The 18,638-nt window shown below is 42.5% G+C and overlaps 1 protein-coding gene across 1 annotated transcript in view; it reads right to left on the reverse strand.

Annotated features, from left to right (window-relative positions):
- The window catches only part of SLC15A2 (solute carrier family 15 member 2), a 39,729-nt gene that overhangs the window by 7,386 nt on the left and 13,705 nt on the right, over positions 1 to 18,638 (reverse strand). The window contains exons 7-17 of the mRNA XM_005153799.3: positions 17,023 to 17,100; positions 14,305 to 14,387; positions 13,132 to 13,218; positions 12,710 to 12,799; positions 12,313 to 12,357; positions 9,815 to 9,847; positions 8,650 to 8,738; positions 7,084 to 7,165; positions 5,012 to 5,137; positions 4,153 to 4,317; positions 1,492 to 1,538 (exon numbers count right to left, since the gene is read on the reverse strand). Coding sequence (XP_005153856.2) covers positions 1,492 to 1,538; positions 4,153 to 4,317; positions 5,012 to 5,137; positions 7,084 to 7,165; positions 8,650 to 8,738; positions 9,815 to 9,847; positions 12,313 to 12,357; positions 12,710 to 12,799; positions 13,132 to 13,218; positions 14,305 to 14,387; positions 17,023 to 17,100 — 925 coding nt within the window. The remainder of the gene's footprint in view (positions 1 to 1,491; positions 1,539 to 4,152; positions 4,318 to 5,011; positions 5,138 to 7,083; positions 7,166 to 8,649; positions 8,739 to 9,814; positions 9,848 to 12,312; positions 12,358 to 12,709; positions 12,800 to 13,131; positions 13,219 to 14,304; positions 14,388 to 17,022; positions 17,101 to 18,638) is intronic.

Genomic DNA, 18,638 nt, shown 5'->3' on the forward strand with positions numbered 1-18,638 from the left:
GAAGTGTGGCTAGAGGAGGCCAAGATGATCCAGCAGGCTGGAGCACCTCTCCTATGGAGACAGACTGAGAAAGTTGGGTTTGTTCAGCCTGAAGAAGAGAAGGCTCCAGGGAGATCTTACAGCAGCTTCCAGTGCCTAAAGGGGGCCTACAGAAAGCTGGAGAGGTACTTTTTACAAAGGGCATGTAGTGACAGGACAAGAGGGAATAGCCTTAAAGTGGAAGAGGGTAGATTTAGATTAGGAAGAAGTTCTTTACTGTGAAGGTGGTGAGACAATGGCACAGGTCATGGAAGTGTTCAAGGCAAGGCTGGACAGGGCTTTGAGCAACCTGATCTAGCACGTGGTGTCCCTGCCCACGGCAGGAAGTTTGGAACTAGATAATCTTTGAGGCCCCTTCCAACCTAATTCTATGACAACTGTTCTGTGGCTATTTGAGAGGACAGAGCCCCAGCCTACACCAGAAAATTATAAAGTTGTGTGTCCTGATGAGTGTGCACACCATGCTGGTGTATTTTTCAAGGAGTTTCTACCAGGGGGAAAGAGTTCTGTAGCAAAATAAGGTATTTGCACAAAAAACAAAGCTTTCACGGGAATGTTCTCTTGGTTTGCAGTTCTTAAAATGGGGCTGAAATGCCTGAAGATAGTCAAGCTTAACAAAAGTACCTTCTTAGTGAAAGTTCTTCACAAATTGTTGAAGGGAAAGTTTTGAGATTTTGTCAAAAGTGCTCACAGGAAAGTATAAAAAATTCCCGACTGCAGTTATTAATCAGTTCTCAAAGCTGGTACTTAGCCAGTAGAAGCCTTTGCAAGCACAGGGCTATGAAAAGATACTGCTCTCATGCTTTATCGACACAGGTTTTAGGATAAGGCAGCTTATGCATCTCAGCACCTCACATAGGTCTGATGATGCAGTAACAGCGACTTCAGTGAGATGACACCACCTCAGTGAGATGATAGCACAGGCCTGTTCATGGACTAGTTCAAATTAGGAAACTAGACTAGCTGCTTAAGCAGACCCTATTGCGCAGCTAAATTGTTTATGAGGATATAAAATTGTTGCTGTACCAAATTCAGTAGGCATTTGTGCATGAGGTTGGGTGACATAAGCAAACGTCATGAGTTAGCCAGTTTGCAGAGGACAAATGGCAATGGCTCCTTTCCAGATTGCTGCTTCTCTTTCTTTCCCAAAGGGTGAAACACAGCGAGATGTGCTACCACTCTTCCAAGGGAGATCTTTCCTGCTGCCATCTCAGCTCAGATTATCCTAAGCAGTAATGCCTAGTAAGCAGCAATAATGCTCAGCTCTGCATGGCAACTGTGAGAGGTGACATGCTGTCAAGCCTCCACAGCTGACACATGAATCTTGCATGAGAAGAGTGGACTAAATTCTACCCTGAGAACATCTGTGTTATGTTACATACAGTCTGCACTAAACAAAAGCAGTTTCGCTCATCCCACCACCTCCAAATCCTCAAAAAAAGCCATTCCTACCTAACAGCTGCCAAACCATTTTCTGGCTTTGCTTCCAAGTCTGTAATCTAAAGAAGGAAAGAAAGAAAATCAAACAAATTCATTACTGCTGACTTGTAACAATGTGTAGCAGAAAATACTAGTGCCTATGGAGTCCCACACGTGTTGCAAAACCCATGGAAATTGACTGGACTCTCACATAAGCTTTATATCAGGCCACAAAAAGTCCTGGTACCATGAAGCTGACAGCAAAATTTCAGCTCCATCAAGGGCTTAAGATGAGATCATACCTTCTTTTCCTCATCTCCTGCATAACAAAGTCTACTGAGTTTCAGCCAGCCACCCCTTCTACTGAGGCATGTAACACCCTCCAAAAAAGTATTTCCCTTGATCTGAAGAGCTTTCAATTATTAGTTATAATTAAGCATGAACACTTTACTCCTGCAAAACCTGCAACTGCCTAACTTTCAGACCTTGATTCTTGTCATACTCATAGACTTCACAGAAGTCTAGAGCCAAGAGGAGCCACTATGTTATTGTTCTGATCATCATGTATCATTCATTTTCCCTGACCCTCAATACTCAGGACATTAAACTGTTGTATGGTGCAGGCAGAGAGCAGGAGAAACCAAGATACACTGAGCTTGATTGCACTCACAGTCTCTGCAGACACATCCCTGAAATGGCCACCTGGTTGGGCACACTGGGGACTGAGAGTGCCTCTCCTGGATATCACAGCTCAATAATTAACATGATTACACTCATTTGAGGAGAGCCTATCTGATGTACAGTGCTGAAAAAAACAGACAGCAAAGACAGCCCAGCTGTGAAGACTGTATGTCACACAAAAAGAATACAGAGCAAGGTTCTTGGTTGGTAAAAACTCACAGCTGTGCCATGTCCCCTTAAGCTGGCAGGGCAATTTCAGGTTTTGCTGCCAACAGATGGAACCCAGGCAAGCCAAAAGGAACTAAATCTACCTTCAGAAACTGACTTCCTCTCAAAATTTTTCAGCCCTTTCTCTACACATTCTTCGTGATGTTAAACCACGGGCTTCTGAGACCAAGAATCCAGAATTTCAGTGTACCTATAAAATGCCTATTGTGCTTCAGTGCAATACACTGACCCACAGATAATTTATGCCCTAAATAACAAATAGTCACAGCGAAAAATAAATGTCAAAGCAATAAATAATAAACAACATCATAATTTTTTTTCTATGGAAGACACATGAGGATTAAAACTCCAGTTTGTTGCAGAGAGGCCAGCCAAATTATTACTTGATGATCCCCAGAGCTCTCAAATTCATTTCCTGCCTGCTCAACAGCCCATAAAGGAGCAGAAAACAATTTCAGATTGGATCCTTCCAGGAAAGAACCCCCATCTGAATGAGGAGGCCAAACCCAGCAGTGAGGAAGGACGTCGTGGGCCATGGCTACTCAAGGGGAAGCCCTGCAACACAGCAGTAATTCTAGCATCACCTTTGTTGCACTGCAATGCTGAAAAAGCAAGTATCATTTACCATCTTCCACACTTCCCTTATCTACAGCTGAGAATGACAGGTCAATTGCATCACTCAACAGCACAGCTGTTCCCCAGTGCATGGCAGCCTTCCTATTCCAGGATGGGCATTAATTTAAGCACAGGCTAGATAGCTAGGGCAGCACAGAGATACACTGAAACTCAGAGGCTGCTTTGCTCCAGACTGTCACAGGCTTTCACTTCTTAAGGACTGTATGAAAATCACTGTATGAGTATCCACTTCTTAAGCTAACAGCACACGGTCATTAGGGTCACAGGGAAATAACATTGTGCAGTAATGAGCCCCAGGCTCTAAGCCATAAAGCAGCAACAAAAAAAAAAAAACAAAACAATCCCACATTAGGAAAACCTAAATCCTTAAAACTCCTCATTTTAAAAAACAGTTACATGATTTCTACCATGTAATACTGAATATTTGGTGTGGCATCCCTGCAAGGCTGAGAAACTGCAAAGAGAATTGATATTTTGGCATAAGGACAGATTCTGTTGGCATTTACACACCTGCCACACGTGCAATAACACCATTCATTTCAAGAGAGCCTCTTAGGATACAGCTACACGTAAAAGATACATAAGTCTGGCCCTATACACTCCATATGCCTCTCTGATTGTTGCAGCAATACACAAACGTCCAAACGCAGCCAGCTCTGCTGCAGAGCTTGAAATGAGCTTAATCATTTATTCTGCTCAGCAAAACAAGTGGGCCTTCTGTGCATTTTCACTAAACACTTGCAATAACTAAACCTGGAATCATTCCTCTGATACTGTTATTCCAGCCCAGCCCTAGAGCCTCTTTAACATCTTTGCTTTAAAGAACCATCTTTGGGGGGAAATCACCAGCTCTGTTTCCTCTGCTTTCTCAAGCTCTGTTGCCTAGCAGGCATGACTTTGCTCTCCCACTGCAGCATTCACCGGATTAAAGTGTGCCCAGAAACTCTCAGATGCCATAACGCCTCTATTAATCAACCAGCAGAAATGTGTACAGATCCACTGCTGCTAACTAAGAAGTCAGGTCTAGAGCATATGAGAACAATCAGACAGACACTGCAACTGAGCAAATGAATTAATGAACCTATTACCCCATTGTATCATCACAGTCACTGAATTAATACTGTATTTACACTTCACTCCCACACTCACTAAGCGGCTTGATAGGTTTCCTTCTGCGTCAAAAACAATTAAGCTGTATACTGATTTTTCCTTCACAGTGTAGTTAAAGGGAAGAGACAATCCTTGATATTGCAGGGTGAAGCGAAGGCTCTGTTGCTCTCCATTCAATATTAATTTTGAGTACTCAGCTGGGTTCTGTAAAGAAAACAGACATGGTTACACTTTCTACAGAGAAGAAAGGATCTGACTCTTCCCACCAAGTGCAACCCTACCCTCTCTTCAAGGGACCCTCTAAACAGAGGTCAGAGCTGTTTTCTACAGCAAAAAACCTATGGTGATATATAGGCTTCGAGCTGGTCAAGCCAAAGCTTGGAGTACCTTCCATTGACAATGGTCTGGTAACTAACGGACTGCCTGTCTTGAGTCCCAAATTAGTTTGACCTGTAAAGTAATCTGGAAGCTGAAATAAGAAACAACCCAGTGCCCATGCCCAGTTAAATGCCTTCCCATTTCTTTCCTACTTTGGAGGTAATACTTTTCACATGCCATCCCAATCCCAGCAGTAATGCCTGGTCTGAGCACTGAAACATTTGAGTTGAATGTCTCTACATGCTCATCTCAGTACAATTATCCTTTATTCCAAATTACTCATGAATCTAGTTAGCCATTTCCATCTTTGCCATCGAAATACGTCTTCAGACTTTCCATTTCTGTCTCATCAATGGAGATAATACGCTCCATTTTTAGAGTTATTCCCATGCACTTCTAACGTGATGAAGGAGAACAAGCTCTAGTATCTGTGGGCTTTATTAGAAAATGCCTGGAAAAAAGCCCACCCTTTCTTCAATGGGACACCAATCAGGCCCTCTAGCCCCACATATATGCTTACCTGAAAAGCCTCCACAGGCTGCTGAAATAAGTCTTTGTCTTGGATTGTCACTTGAACAGGGTTCTTTGCCAAATTCAGGACCCGAATTAAACTTTCTTCTGGGACAAGTCGAGGCATATCAGTTTCCTAATTAAAGTAAAAGGCTTTAAGTGCCATCTATGTGCTTTATTAGCACTTTAATATCTCTTCATTTTTAGCCATAATAGTCTTCCTCTCTGTAATGACACTTTTCCATTTCTTCCTCATCAAAAGTTCCACTGAGAGAAAACTGAACATAAATCTTGTTTAGGGAGGTTTTCTTGTAGTAGCTCAATAGCCAACCTATCATTCCACCCAAAACCTGCTTTTCACACCACTAAGTATACAAGCTACACAACTGCTGGATAGGTAGAACAATGTCACTACTTTCATTATACAGCTCCCTAGTGCCTGGATTTAACCAACTGCAATATCAGAATGGAAAAATTGTGCTTAGCTTTCAAAAGCAGTGACCAGAATAATTATTTCCCACTGCTGTCAGTGACTGGGAAAAGAATTAGGCCAGAAACTAAGCAGTTCTGAAAATCCCAGTCCAGCTCCATGTCTGTAATCGGTACTTTTGCACCACTTAACACCATGCTCTCTAACAGCTCACTCTATAGATCTTATTCCCTGTTATCCAAGAAAGGGAAGACAATGCCTCTAGCACAGAGGAATCTCTTTCTGTCAGGCATCATTTCCTAGAAAGAGTACATCAATCAGCATCAGCCTTGTACTACCTGTAGATCTAAAATGAATTATACTTAAAAAAAATATTCTTTTTTCCTCACTTTATTTGCAAGTACCTGCCAGCAATACTTCAGAAATACTAATTTTTTTCTATCTCATCCTATAATTTGGGTACTGCAGGCAGGGCAGTTTGAACTGAACTCAGTGGGGAGAAGTAGTGGCAGAGAAGACAAGGTGACACTGATTTCCCCATAGCCACATGCTGCTCTGGACTACCAGGCCTGTTAAAGTGATTCAGAAAATTCCATTATTGTGGCTTATCACTTGTGCTACCCACAGCCAAGTGAAGGTGGGCCTCCATATCCCCCCCTTTGCTAGAGTTTTTAGTGGCCTTCCAGGTAAAATTTCCATGCCCATGAAGGGGGTAACCTCTAATTCACCTTCCCTCTCCCCAGAGGAGTCACCCACAGCCAGAGCAGATTTTCAAGTGCTTGGCCAGAGCTGCTGGTGGTAGCAGTGACAGCATTCCTTTGACCGTGTAAAGAGATCAGAAAGAAGACCTGAACCCACTAAGTTTCATTTCAGCAGGAGACTTGGGAGTGGATTCACCTGAGCAACCAGCAGATGTTAGAGTCCAGGGCTGTGTGCCAGCCACTCTGACAGAACACTGTAAGTATACATGGAAGCTTTAAAAATTAATCCTATAGTACCTTTTGTGAGACAAAGGTTAGCCAAAGTCTGCACAAGCTTGGTCATGAGCCAGAAACAAACAGTACAAATCTGCAGGGGTTAGCACTGGATCTACAAGAAATTTACTGCCATCCTGTCTGGGGATGCCTGGCAGTCCCTGATGCCTGTGACTACAGAAGTGACTGCATTCACCTGCCTCACAGGAGAAGCGGTCTGTCTTGTAAAACACCATATCCCCACCCTAAAGTAGGAAAGTAATTAAATTAAAAAAACAAAACCACCACACACACAACAAACCCCAACCAGTAAAGTACAGGCAAGCTACAGTAAGAACAGGAGAGAGAACAGACTACCTTTTGGGAATTAATCACTAGCATTAACTAGATGTCTGTCAAGCACTTTGATGATGGAAATCTAGAATATAGACCAATACAGATGACCGGCACAGCAAAACTGCAAAGACTAGAAAGAGCAAAAGAGACACAGACAAAGAGAGGGAAAAGTAGACAAAGTAAGAATTATCATTAGCAACTGGATCAGTATGCTTCATTGTAAAGAATACATTAAAAATTATGATCAAGGAACACAGTGGTTAAAAGGATTATCTAACAGGCATCAATAAAGACACCCCAGGGAAAGAAAGTATTCTGAGGAATCCCTTATGCTATACTTACATTTATTTTGACTTCTACAATAGCTGCAAGTCCAAACGCCATCCCTGCAAGGATCATACCTGTTGCCATTTTCCTAATTGGTCTACGGAGCAAATGAAAAATGGGCCATTAACAAAAAAAAAAAATAAGTAATTGTAAATATAAAATACTATTTCTCAGAGCCAAAAATGCCAAAACCATGTAATAATCTGTCCAACAGGTGGCACTGGGGATGACATGCTGTTTAAAATTGCAATCATTTAACTTTAAGCTATTCTTTTTTTCTGTATGAGGGCAATTAAAACTGGTGTGCTGTTAAAAAAAGCTCTTTGCTTGCAAGTTTCATATTATCTTGTTCTTAGCTCTCCTAGTGGGAACAGCTCATGGCATTTATGTTAACCTGTGATGTTGGATGAAGCATTAGAAATTACATACCTTCAAGTCCCTTTTGGGAAAGGCAAAAAAAAAGTAGCATGCTATTTAGCAGCAAGAGGAAAAAAATGCATAGTTTGTGTCATCAGTGTTTCTGGCCATCTGTGGCACCATTCTGGTTTATTTCTTTTGCCAATACATTTACATTTCTAGAGAACAAAGAGCTTGCTTCTGAACTTGGAGCAAAACTAGTGTAACTCCACCAGTTACGTGAGACAGTGACATAAAGCAGAATAAAATAGGTCCAAAATGGCAGGTCCAAACTGAGTATTGAGTTGTTGAGATTCGAAACAAGTCTAGTTTTAGATTCAGCAGTCTCCAATCTTTGTAGAGATCTGAATCCACATTCCAGATTGACTGTGCTGTTGGAAATCCAGATTAGGAACTCAAATTCTGTCTCCTGGTTTTGCCTATCCAGCATCTTAATTTGGATTAGGAGAATGCTTTATAAGCCCATCTCTTACTTGTTCCCCCTTTCCATGCTGTGGTTCACACTGAGAAGTAGTGCTGGAGCTCAAACTGCACTGGCAAAGCAAATCCACAAGTGCACATAATTCCATTGCTAAAGGCTATCAAGTTCGCAAAGACAGGCTACAGATACTCTAAAGTAAAATCAGCAAAACTGCATAAAATGGGTTTCAGAACCAACCTGGAGGTCTGCTCCTATCACACTGCACTTCTTGCTTACGTAGACAAGGGATAACATGGATAACATCGTTGGGCCACATGGAAATTGCCTTACCTACTCACTGGTTCAGATCCTAGTGTGGAATCTACTTTCACAACACCACATGCAGCCTACATACGACAATGAACAAAGGACCCCACAGGGACCTTTCAGGAAGGGAACTATTTAGGGATGATGTAGGAGATAAAGTGAAGAACATGATGAGGGAGGGACTTCCTTAAAGAGGGACTGTCTGTATCCGCTTTCAGGGAGAATCTGTTCAGAGCAGAATCCAACATCACTGAATTTTCCTCTCTGGAATTTCCAGGGCTTATGGAAGAAGGTGATGCTGCCTCTTGTGGCTGAAATAGAAGCATGTACTGGGAAGGGTGAAAGGAAATTTGTGTTTCTCCTCCTTAAAAGCCATTCTGCACACTTCCTGCAAAAGAAAAAGCACTGAGGCATCTGCATTGTCCCAGAGTACTTACGTGAAATTAAATCTGCACATGTTTATCAGGGGATAGAGCCCAAGGTCAAAAATTGGGATGAAGACAAGAATAAGAAGTGGATTTAAGAACTGCAATACAAAAGAATGGGATTTTAGTGACTAGAAAGCAACTTTCAGTAATTAAACTAATAAAGCACTGTCCTCCAGAAATAATTCCATTACAGAAAGAACATGAACAAACACTTTAAAACCTCCTTTTAAAATATAATCATAGTTCACACTTCAACAGCTTCTGCTATTTAGTTTTCACAAGCACAAATCCATTTTGTTCATATCCTCCCCTTCAAGAGGTAAGCAAGCATCACTGGCACAGTTTCCCTGAAGAGAGAACTGAAGCATTATGTTTTTAAAGAGTACAAAATCCACTGACAATAGAAGCAGGTGACCTTCAGTGCTGTGGTGGGACCTTACAGCAAATCAGCAAGAATGGAAACATCTTGGGAATTCAGCAAAATCCCAAAAGAACAGGTACTTTTGTGTGAGACTGGAAATTTCTCACACTTCCACACAGTCTCGTAATCCCCCAGAACTAAGTTCCTCCTGAGAGGGGCAGAGCTTGTTTGCCAGTCAGCAGTGGCAGAGCAAGAAAAGAGAGACTGGTGGAGAACAAGCAGAGAAAAATGCTATTGCAGTTTCAAAGGAAGATTTCAGGGAACAAAACAGCTTTGGATTTCTCCAGAGCTGTTCATTGTAAAACTTGTAATCAACTGTGACAACATGGCACCATCTTGAAGCCTTCACATTTTCATCTGCCTCCCACAAAGGGAGGAAGAAAACATATTTCAGGTACAATACTCATAAAAGCACAGGGACATGTTAAAAGAAGACACAGTTTGTATCCTCCACATGCCAGAACTAGTTCAAGAAATATTATGTTGGAATGTCTCCCCACCTCTGTACTATTCTGCAAGATTCAACCTCAAGGATGTTAGGACATCCTTGGAGTCTGCTGGATCCCAAGACTAAGCTTGTAAAACAGCTAGTGAGCAATAGAGGCAGAGTCCACACCATACCAGTCAGCAGGAGCACTGCTATTACCTTCAAAAGGAGGAGAGAAAGGCCACTGGTCCCATGAGAAGAATAAAAATGAGAGAGGAAAAGAAAATACATTTCTAAGGGTTATTTCCAACCCTATAGTATTTTACCTGCATTTGGTCAGGCTGAAGGACATATATTCCCTGAAACAAAAAGATATTGCAAGTGACTCATAAACACCATAATATAACAGTGCATACAGCAAACCAGCAACCAATCCAGTAGAGACCCATAGCAGCAAAGGCATTTTCCTCAAATGCTTTATGCTGGCTTTAGCAGCTAGTATTGTTCTCCTGACACTTCTAAGGACACAGTGTTTGATGGGAAACATTTTGCAGAAGGAAGCTTATACTCAGTCCTTGATATACAGCAGCTAGGACACAGCCTATGACAGGCACTAAGACCCATCTTTCAGACTGGCTGTGCTGTGAACTAGGCGAGTGGGAACGAATAAGCATGTTAGTGTCCAACCTGGGATTTGGGCTTAGAGTTTCCTCCCTCCCTGCTTCTGTAATGGGAAAAGCCCAAATCCTACAAGTGAGTGCTCTCAAGCTTCAGGACCCTCTAAGCTCTGTTGGTGATTCTCCTGAGCACCCCACAACAGCAACAAGAGACTATCCTTGAGACAGTGGGCTGCACAAACACCTCTTTCCTCCTTCCATCTGCCAAGGGTACCTAATGGGCTTTGTTCAACTGTGACTTCTTTCTTTAAGCCATATATATAGTCCTCAAGGCTGTAAGTGGTCCCTCCCCTTGCATCACTGCACTCAGTGCCCTCAATTGGGCATGGTCAAAAGGGGTAGACCATGCCCAACTGAGGTCCCAAAAGGGACCAAGGAGCTGTCTCCAGGGAGTGTCTGGTGTTTGTTTGAACTTCAAGCAATGGTCTTCATTTGAAATTAAGTTGAAGAGGAGAAAAAAATAAGAAGAAAACAGTATCTATCCAGATTTCTTTTGAGATCACCAAAGCCATAGGAAATGAATATTGGCATTTTTCCATTTGAAACTTGGTCAAAGACTGAAGATCTAAACATAAAAAGGACATGGAACTGTTGGAACAAGTCCAGAGGAGGGCCACGAGGATGATCAGGGGACTGGAGCACCTCCTGTGTGAAGACAGGCTGAGAAAGTTGAGCCTGTTCAGCCTGGAGAAGAGAAGGCTGCGTGGAGACCTCATAGCAGCCTTCCAGTATCTGAAGGGGGCCTACAGGGATGCTGGGGAGGGACTCTTCATTAGGGACTGTAGTGACAGGACAAGGGGTAATGGGTTGAAACTTAAACAGGGGAAGTTTGGACTAGATATAAGGAAGAAGTTCTTTACTGTAAGGGTGGTGAGGCACTGGAATGGGTTGCTCAGGGAAGCTGTGAATGCTCCATCCCTGGTGGTGTTCAAGGCCAGGTTGGACAGAGCCTTGGGTGACATGGTTTAGTGTGAGGTGTCCCTTTCCCATGGCAGGTGGGTTGGAACTAGGTGATCTTTATGTCCTTTCCAACCCTAACTATTCTATGATTCTATCTTTCCAAGAAAACACAGGATCACCCAATGTTGCAGTTAATTCTCACCTCCATGAGTTGGGAGAGCTCACCAGTGGAGGGTGGATAAGACTGAATTACAAGCCAAAAATCTACCCAAGGTGGTGTGACAAAAGAGCCCTGTATATGTCCTTCTCCACAAGGGAGAGTTTAATGAGTGGCAGCTGGTGATCCTTAGATCTGATGCTGATGGATCACCAAATGTAAGTGTGCAAAAAGCAGAGAGAGTTTTTCAAATACACATCACAAAGACTGCATGAATTTTCATTGCTTTGTATTTCTGTGGTGAATAAATACAAAGTTGTAGTCTATTTCCTGCCCATCTGAATTAATTAAGCCTTACGACTACCACACGTTGAGAGCCCAATTTTTAACAAGAGTGACATAGAAGGGTTCAAATTTGGGGCTTTAATTCAATTTTAAAATAGAAAATGGGCATTTACAGTTCTAAATTCTGATGTGAGCATCCACAGCTAAGATATAGATGGCCTGTTAAAACCCATATGTCTGGAAACCAGCCCTGTATAGTGGCATGTTCAGGCAGACAGGTGATCCAAATTTATCTGCCATTGCACCCTGTACCATTTACTATTCACATCTTTGAAGAACTTTATGCATACCAGTTAATCCTCATCACATCTCTACCCTATACAACACACAATTCCTGCTGGTTTTAAGAGGACTCATTAATGTACCACCAAGAAAGCCAGAGCAGAAATGCAAAACTACAGTAGCTCTAGTTACACCTTACAAGGAATGTGTGAACTTTCCCCAACACCTCTGTCTTCAGTGGGGTTAGCAGGCTGTAAACCCTACCCACTCAAGGTCACAGAGCAACCAGTTGTCAGTAGGTCAGCACTCCTGACCTTGCAGGCTGCTGATGGCTCCCCAGCCAACACATGTTGAACTGTGTTGAACTGAATATGGCTGCACAAAACCTCTCGCTTCTAATCACCAAAAGTGCAACTCACCCAGACGTATCAAGTAGATGTTCTTAGTATGTAAGATCGGTTAAAAAGCAAGAGCAGTGATATTACTACTAGTCTTACCAGCCCTGGTGACATTAAGTACTTACAAAATCAGCATTCATTTTTGTGGCTTGCAAAGTCCACCTGGATCCCTAAGGAGAAAACAGACAACTGTGAAGCATTCAAGATGTCCTATGGAACTAGAAAACAGGGAGACAGACAAGACTACAGTGCTAGTGGTCTTATTTTCCTTTTTTATTCCTTCCCTCTAATATCTGCCAGTAAGCAGGGCACATTCTTGCCTTCTCACCCTCCAGTGCCAGACACCTGGCTGGACTGCAGAAGGATGGTGAGCAGTGATGGTGGATATTGCCTTAGTAAGCCCCTGCACACCTTGTAGGAGACATGGCACTCTATGTCCCCAGAATGCTTTGGTCTTTCGCTGGAAGGACAAGGGTGGTAAACCCAGGCTGCTGGGCAGACCTGCAACACTCTGTACTGTACCTGCTGATCAAACAGGGCCCAGAACATTGGCAGTGGTATAAAGAGGAAGAGAACTCGTGTCACCATTTTAATCTCCCCAATCAGCTGTTTCTGTAAAGGCAATGGGCAAAAAGGTAAGATGGGGGTGAAAAAAGCCAAAAGGTGATTCAAGCCACAAAACATGAGAACTCCTATTTCTTTCTGCATGGCAGTTATTCATTGCATTCATTGCACTTACTCATGAGAGTGGACGTACTTGAATTTCTGCATTTCAGTGCAGCACCTAAACTATTCAGTAAGGCTCAGTAGAGTACAGACTTCCTGGGAAGGGACAGAACAAATGAGAGCCCGGTGCATGTGAGGAGTGCTGTGGACAGGCCAGTCTTACTGTCTCCCCTGTCTGTTTGCTTGCCTTCCCCCTCCAAACCTGCCACATTGCTTACCGAGTATTTTTCTGATGCCCAGTCCAGCCAGTGATCTCTCTTTGGAATCTGACTGGAGCGGTTTTTCAGCCTGTTTTTAATAGCAAACTAGGAAGAAAACCAGGTGAATAACTCCCTCATGGTTTGCCTCCCTTCTCTTATTGCCAACTCAAGGTTGCCCTCCCCATCCCCAAACGTAAGCAGTGCCAGAAAATTGCCCCCAAAGTTTGTTTCATGCTTGATTTAAAACCTGCTACATGATAAAGCTTTAAATATAATGTCTTCAGTCCCCTTTCAAAAAGCACCTGTTGGACTGACCACTGTGTTGGGAGGAAATGCCTCATTATCCAAAGCAAACTCAAAACCAGAACTCCCACTTCCTTCTTGTTCTGTAGACCTTTCTTTGCAAATTACTGGTGCAGCCCATGCCTCATTCACTCCTAGACCATCTTTCAGGTCTGCTTCTCACTGGAGAAAGCAGTGACACTGAAGCTGTAACTTATTCGTTTATGCTGTGTGCTGCAGTCACTGAGCACGCTGAACGCAGCCACTCTGGCAAAAAGAGTGGCAGACTTCACCTAGAAATCCTGTCTTTAAGATCTGGCCTTTTCCCCAAGGTAAATCTGTCACTAGGATTGACCTAGGTAAAAAAAAAAAAAAACACCTCCTAGCAACAGATTCCTCAGGGAAAAAAAGAATCATTATCCACTTAATAAGAGGGTGGGGGGTTTTGCATACTATATTCAGCTCACACACTATGAAAAATAATTGATAAGGCTATAATGCAACTTCAGCAGGTGTCTCTTGCATTCACATGAATATGCTGAATGTGCACAATATGAATGCGTATAATTACTGTCTGATAAACTTCAGTAAAGTTACTCAGCTGAAAAAAACCTGAGTCATATACCTGATACTCTCCAAGTTTCTGAATTGTCCTTTCAGTTCAGTCTCCACCAGCACCTGCCACTAGTGGCTCTACAGACATCAACTGAACAGTTCATGTAGCTAAGGAAAAACAATTGAAATGCTGAAAGAATAAACTAGGACATAAACATGTTTCTTCCTCCTTACAGCTCATTTGCAAGATACCCAGGACCAGCATAAAGAATTCCAAATGCCACCTCCCTTTGCACTTTCCTGACCTGCAACCTCAGAATCATGCATGAAAAAGAGAAAATGGCATACACTTACACCGATGCATTTACACACTTCCAATAAGATGTTCCCTTGTGGTGGTGTTTTTCTGTACAGTCCACTTCCAGCAATGAACACAACTGAAAAATATTGTAATTCTGATTGGAATTTACATGACTGAGGCTCAGTCCTACACTGGCTGCTGGGAAGGATCCCCCACCCCTGTATTCCACAGAAATCCTATGCCTTTGGGGTCACAGGATCGAACTTTTCACAGAATAAATATACAGAACTCCTTTGATGCCTTCACATGGAAGAAAATGCAGCATCCTACAAGAGGCAGTGTGATTCCTAGGAAGTCACCATAATTTTCTCGTGATCTGTTCTGGCACAACAGGCACCTCTACATCTGATTCACACTGGAAACAAAGTTTTGAACATTCCCTCCATCTAAGATTTTTGTAGGCTAAACTTGAAATAAAATACATACTGAATTGTTGGAAATCACCCCCAACTCATTGCAACTGTGTGAGGATTAATCCAGATCCAAAGCAAGTTTTTTGTACTTGCATGTCACACACATTTCAATGGAAAAAGCCACTAAGGTCACTGCATCACACACTAGTGTTAACAGAAATTACCTCTATTTATGGTTTCTATGAGAGGATATACGATTTAAGATATTGTTTTGCCTGGGTTTTCTCCTTCAAAGCACAAAGAATATTGGACCAAGGCTTCAAAATCCTGTCAGAGATGAGGCTATCTGATTATATATCATTTATCCTGCTCTTTGAGAGCCTCTGAGCACTTTGCAGTTGGAAAGATATTGCAGAGAGAAGCACAATAAAAGCTGAGTATGAAATCCATATAACAAACCAACATCAACTTTTTTAATTAACCCAATTATCTGGGTCAGTCCACCGCCGGTGGAGAAAAGCAGACACCTCTGAACTAACATAGGAGGCCTGGGACACTGCAGGGAACTCACTGTTTCTCTTTTCTGATTATGAAGATCCCTCACATCCAGTTTTGATTTGCAGAACTGTCAAAGACACCTCTGAAGTTTAGACGAGTTGCACTGAAAGACACTGGTTCAAAGTCACTCACAGTGGGCAGTTGCACTACCTAATTTTTAGCATCTCTCTGTGGACCTGTTGGTGCCTCCAAAAGGTGATTCATTAGGTCTGCTGAAACACCTTCTGGAGATGCCACTGGCTCCTTTGGGAACTGATGTTCCAGCATTAGGTTTGGTATTTGGAATTATATAGTGTCAACCTTCCCTCATCTTTCAGAAACTGAAGCAGCCCACAAAAATCTTCCTCTATAAGATTTCTATTCTGCCTCTAAATCAGAATGGAATCACCATGCTTTCCATCATGACAGGGAGAGGCCCAGTCAGGGCTGAAATGGTATTTTCTCCAGTTCTGCATTCTGCTCACATAATCAAATATATCACTTCCAAGAGCATTTTAGCATGTCACAAAGGAACACAGAGCTACTTTGCTGGGCAGACTGTGGAATCTGGCAGCAGGACACTAGCTAAAAACACATTTCAATTGATGCCCTCAGTGAAACTGCAATATTTACACATCCATTTTCCCCTGGGCAACTACTACTCTGCTAGAAACATTCATCACACAATGGTGCGCAGAGGAGCCTGTGCTGCCTTAAACTGATAGGAACAGGTCACAGGGGAAAAGAGAAGTTTCTCAGGCCCGTGACCATGCACTTTCCTGAAAATAATTGGTGCAGTGTTAGCTGTGGCCTGATGACATTTTCCCAGTTCCGATTCTTCTCTCTGATGGAAGTTTGAGGGGAGAGCAACACCCACATTCTCTGGGGGATGAACTTTTCAAATCACAGATGCTATGGTGAAATCACACAATTGCTTGGTCTCTCAATTAAGCTAACAAGCTGAATGAGAAGTCACCCCATGCTGTGTCAGAACCTCTCCAATATAGTGTAATAAGGGGACTTGCTCCCCTCAGCAGCTTGCAACTGTGAAGCTAAAGCTAATGGGGTGTCTTCTATATTGGCTACCAAGGAGTAACAGCAAGAACATGGAAATTGCTGAGTATTCTATAAGGGCTGAAGAAGAAATCTTGACAAGTACATTAATGGGGCTAAGATGCAAGCTTTAGGAAGCAGGGTGATTGCAGCTGCCTTCTGACACTTGAACAATAATGGTTTCTTATTGCAACATAATAATACGTTGTCACTGTAATTGTGGGAATTACTTCAGTCAAGTGAAGTGAGGCAGCTCATAATAAAGTAACATCTTATTCAGCTCCTTCTACAATTTCTGTGGCACACAGATTCTGAGGCAAAAGTCTGAGCCATTACAGATGGTCCCAAGATGCAAAGAGACTGTGGAAAGGTTAGAAGTGGTATGGCTAAGCTTCTCTTCTATAATACGGGAAACTCCAGGAACTGCTCAGAGTGAAGTTCAAAGGCCAAGCCTGCTCATAGGTGAAGCTGCAAGACATCAGAAGAATCATTTTGGTGCCTCCCTTTGCTTTATAGAACCAGGAAGGTGTATTGTGAAACACTGCCCAAACCACTCTCTCATCAGTAACATAATAAAGGACTTAGGTAAAACCACCCTCTGCCCCCCACTGAACTAGTGATTTTTCTTGCTGTTCTGAACTGTGGAATTTCTGGATAACCTTGAAACCTTGAATATTCATCCAGAGCTACTGAATTCATACATTTTCTCATCTATTCATGGACTCAAAAATGGTAACTCCTATTACAAGCTTTATTGTTTCCACTCACCAAGCGCCAACACCATCAGTGCTGCTGGGACACCAAAAGCCAGTGCATAACAATCCTCTCCAAAGCATTTCACATCCCCTGAAAGAAGTCAAAAATAAAAGCACCTCATTACAGTCAGACTTATGTTACTGAGCCCTTTGATATGCTTCCCTAAATCATTCACTTCCCCTGGCTTTAAATCTTCTTTGCTTGTGCTTGACACTGTGAATTGAATCTCCTTGAAACAGTTGTCCTCCCTTGACAAAGAAAATTTGGAAGCAGAGTTAGTGCTTGCCAGCAAAAGCAGCTGATAATGGTATATTGATGAGAACAGAAGTGAGGAAGCAGACAAATAGGTAGGAACTGTAATTGGGAAAAAAACCCACAACATTTAAATAACCTGAAGACATTTTTTATTTGCATAGATCTAAATAACCAGTACTGTGTTTCCACATTATTTGTGCCAGATGCATGAGTTATTGAGCTAAAAACTGGAATCTGATTTCATAGCAACAATGTGGAAGCCAATACCCCTACTGTATAAGTGAGAGAACAGGACTGGTCTTAAAATTCCAGTTCCTCTTCTCACCACTTTCCCAGTCTCACTAGAGGCAGCCTGCTCCAAATGCCAGGTCTTGCAATAACACATCAGGAAACCAGCATGGGTTTGACTGATCTGAGCTATGGCTCACTGAAACCTTCCACCTCAGTTCTCATACCACATGACTTTAGAGGTCCAGTTGCAAACAGTAAGCCAGCAGCAGGGTCTGTGTTTGGATGCCAGTGGCTACAAATTACTGCATTCTTACATGGAGTAATAACAAAATGGCCAAAACAAGCCAACATAGTTAACAGGAAGCCAAACCATGAAGCTTTCAGTTCCTGTTTATTGTCCCTGGGCAGTCATGGTTAGCTGCATAGTTGTGTGCTTGCATAGCTTATTTATTTATTTTCAGCAAATTAGCTGGAATCCAACAAAGTTGGCAGTGAGACATTATGAGCACACTGAATTTCTGACATGCAAAATGAGTTGGACTTCTCCACCTTAAAGTGTATATTCCACATTTCTGCCAAATGTCTACAAACTGCATTTCTTGCTTTTCCAAAAAAAGCTTTCACACTTAGCAAAAACTACTCTTTCCCCATCCTCTCCACCTCATTTCCATGTTGTGACTAGTTTATTGCTGGGCTATATTGGCACAGGTATTGATGTTCAAAGAGGACTGGATTTTCATCTGCCCACTGATTACATCGAGAAAAAGCCCCTTTCCAACAGAATGCCAACTTGGGCGCACTAATAAAAGAAAGACCAAGAGATAGAAAGACAGGCTGAGAAAGTTGGAGCTGTTCAGCCTGGACACATTCAGTGTCTGAATGAGGCCTACAAGGATGCTGGAGAGGGACTCTTCATTAGGGACTGTAGCGACAGGACAAGAGGGAATGGGTTCAAACTTTAACAGGGAAAGTTCAGGTTAGGTGTAAGGAAGGAGTTCTTTAGTGTGAAAGTGGTGGTGAGGCACTGGAATGGGTTGCTCAGGGAAGCTGTGAATGCTCCATTCCTGGCAGTGTTCAAGGCCAGGTTCACAGAGCCTTGGACAACATGGTCTAGTGTGAGGTGTCCCTGCCCATGGCAAGGG

The sequence above is a fragment of the Melopsittacus undulatus genome, chromosome 4 (genome assembly GCF_012275295.1).
Source record: "Melopsittacus undulatus isolate bMelUnd1 chromosome 4, bMelUnd1.mat.Z, whole genome shotgun sequence".
NCBI lineage: Eukaryota > Metazoa > Chordata > Aves > Psittaciformes > Psittaculidae > Melopsittacus > Melopsittacus undulatus.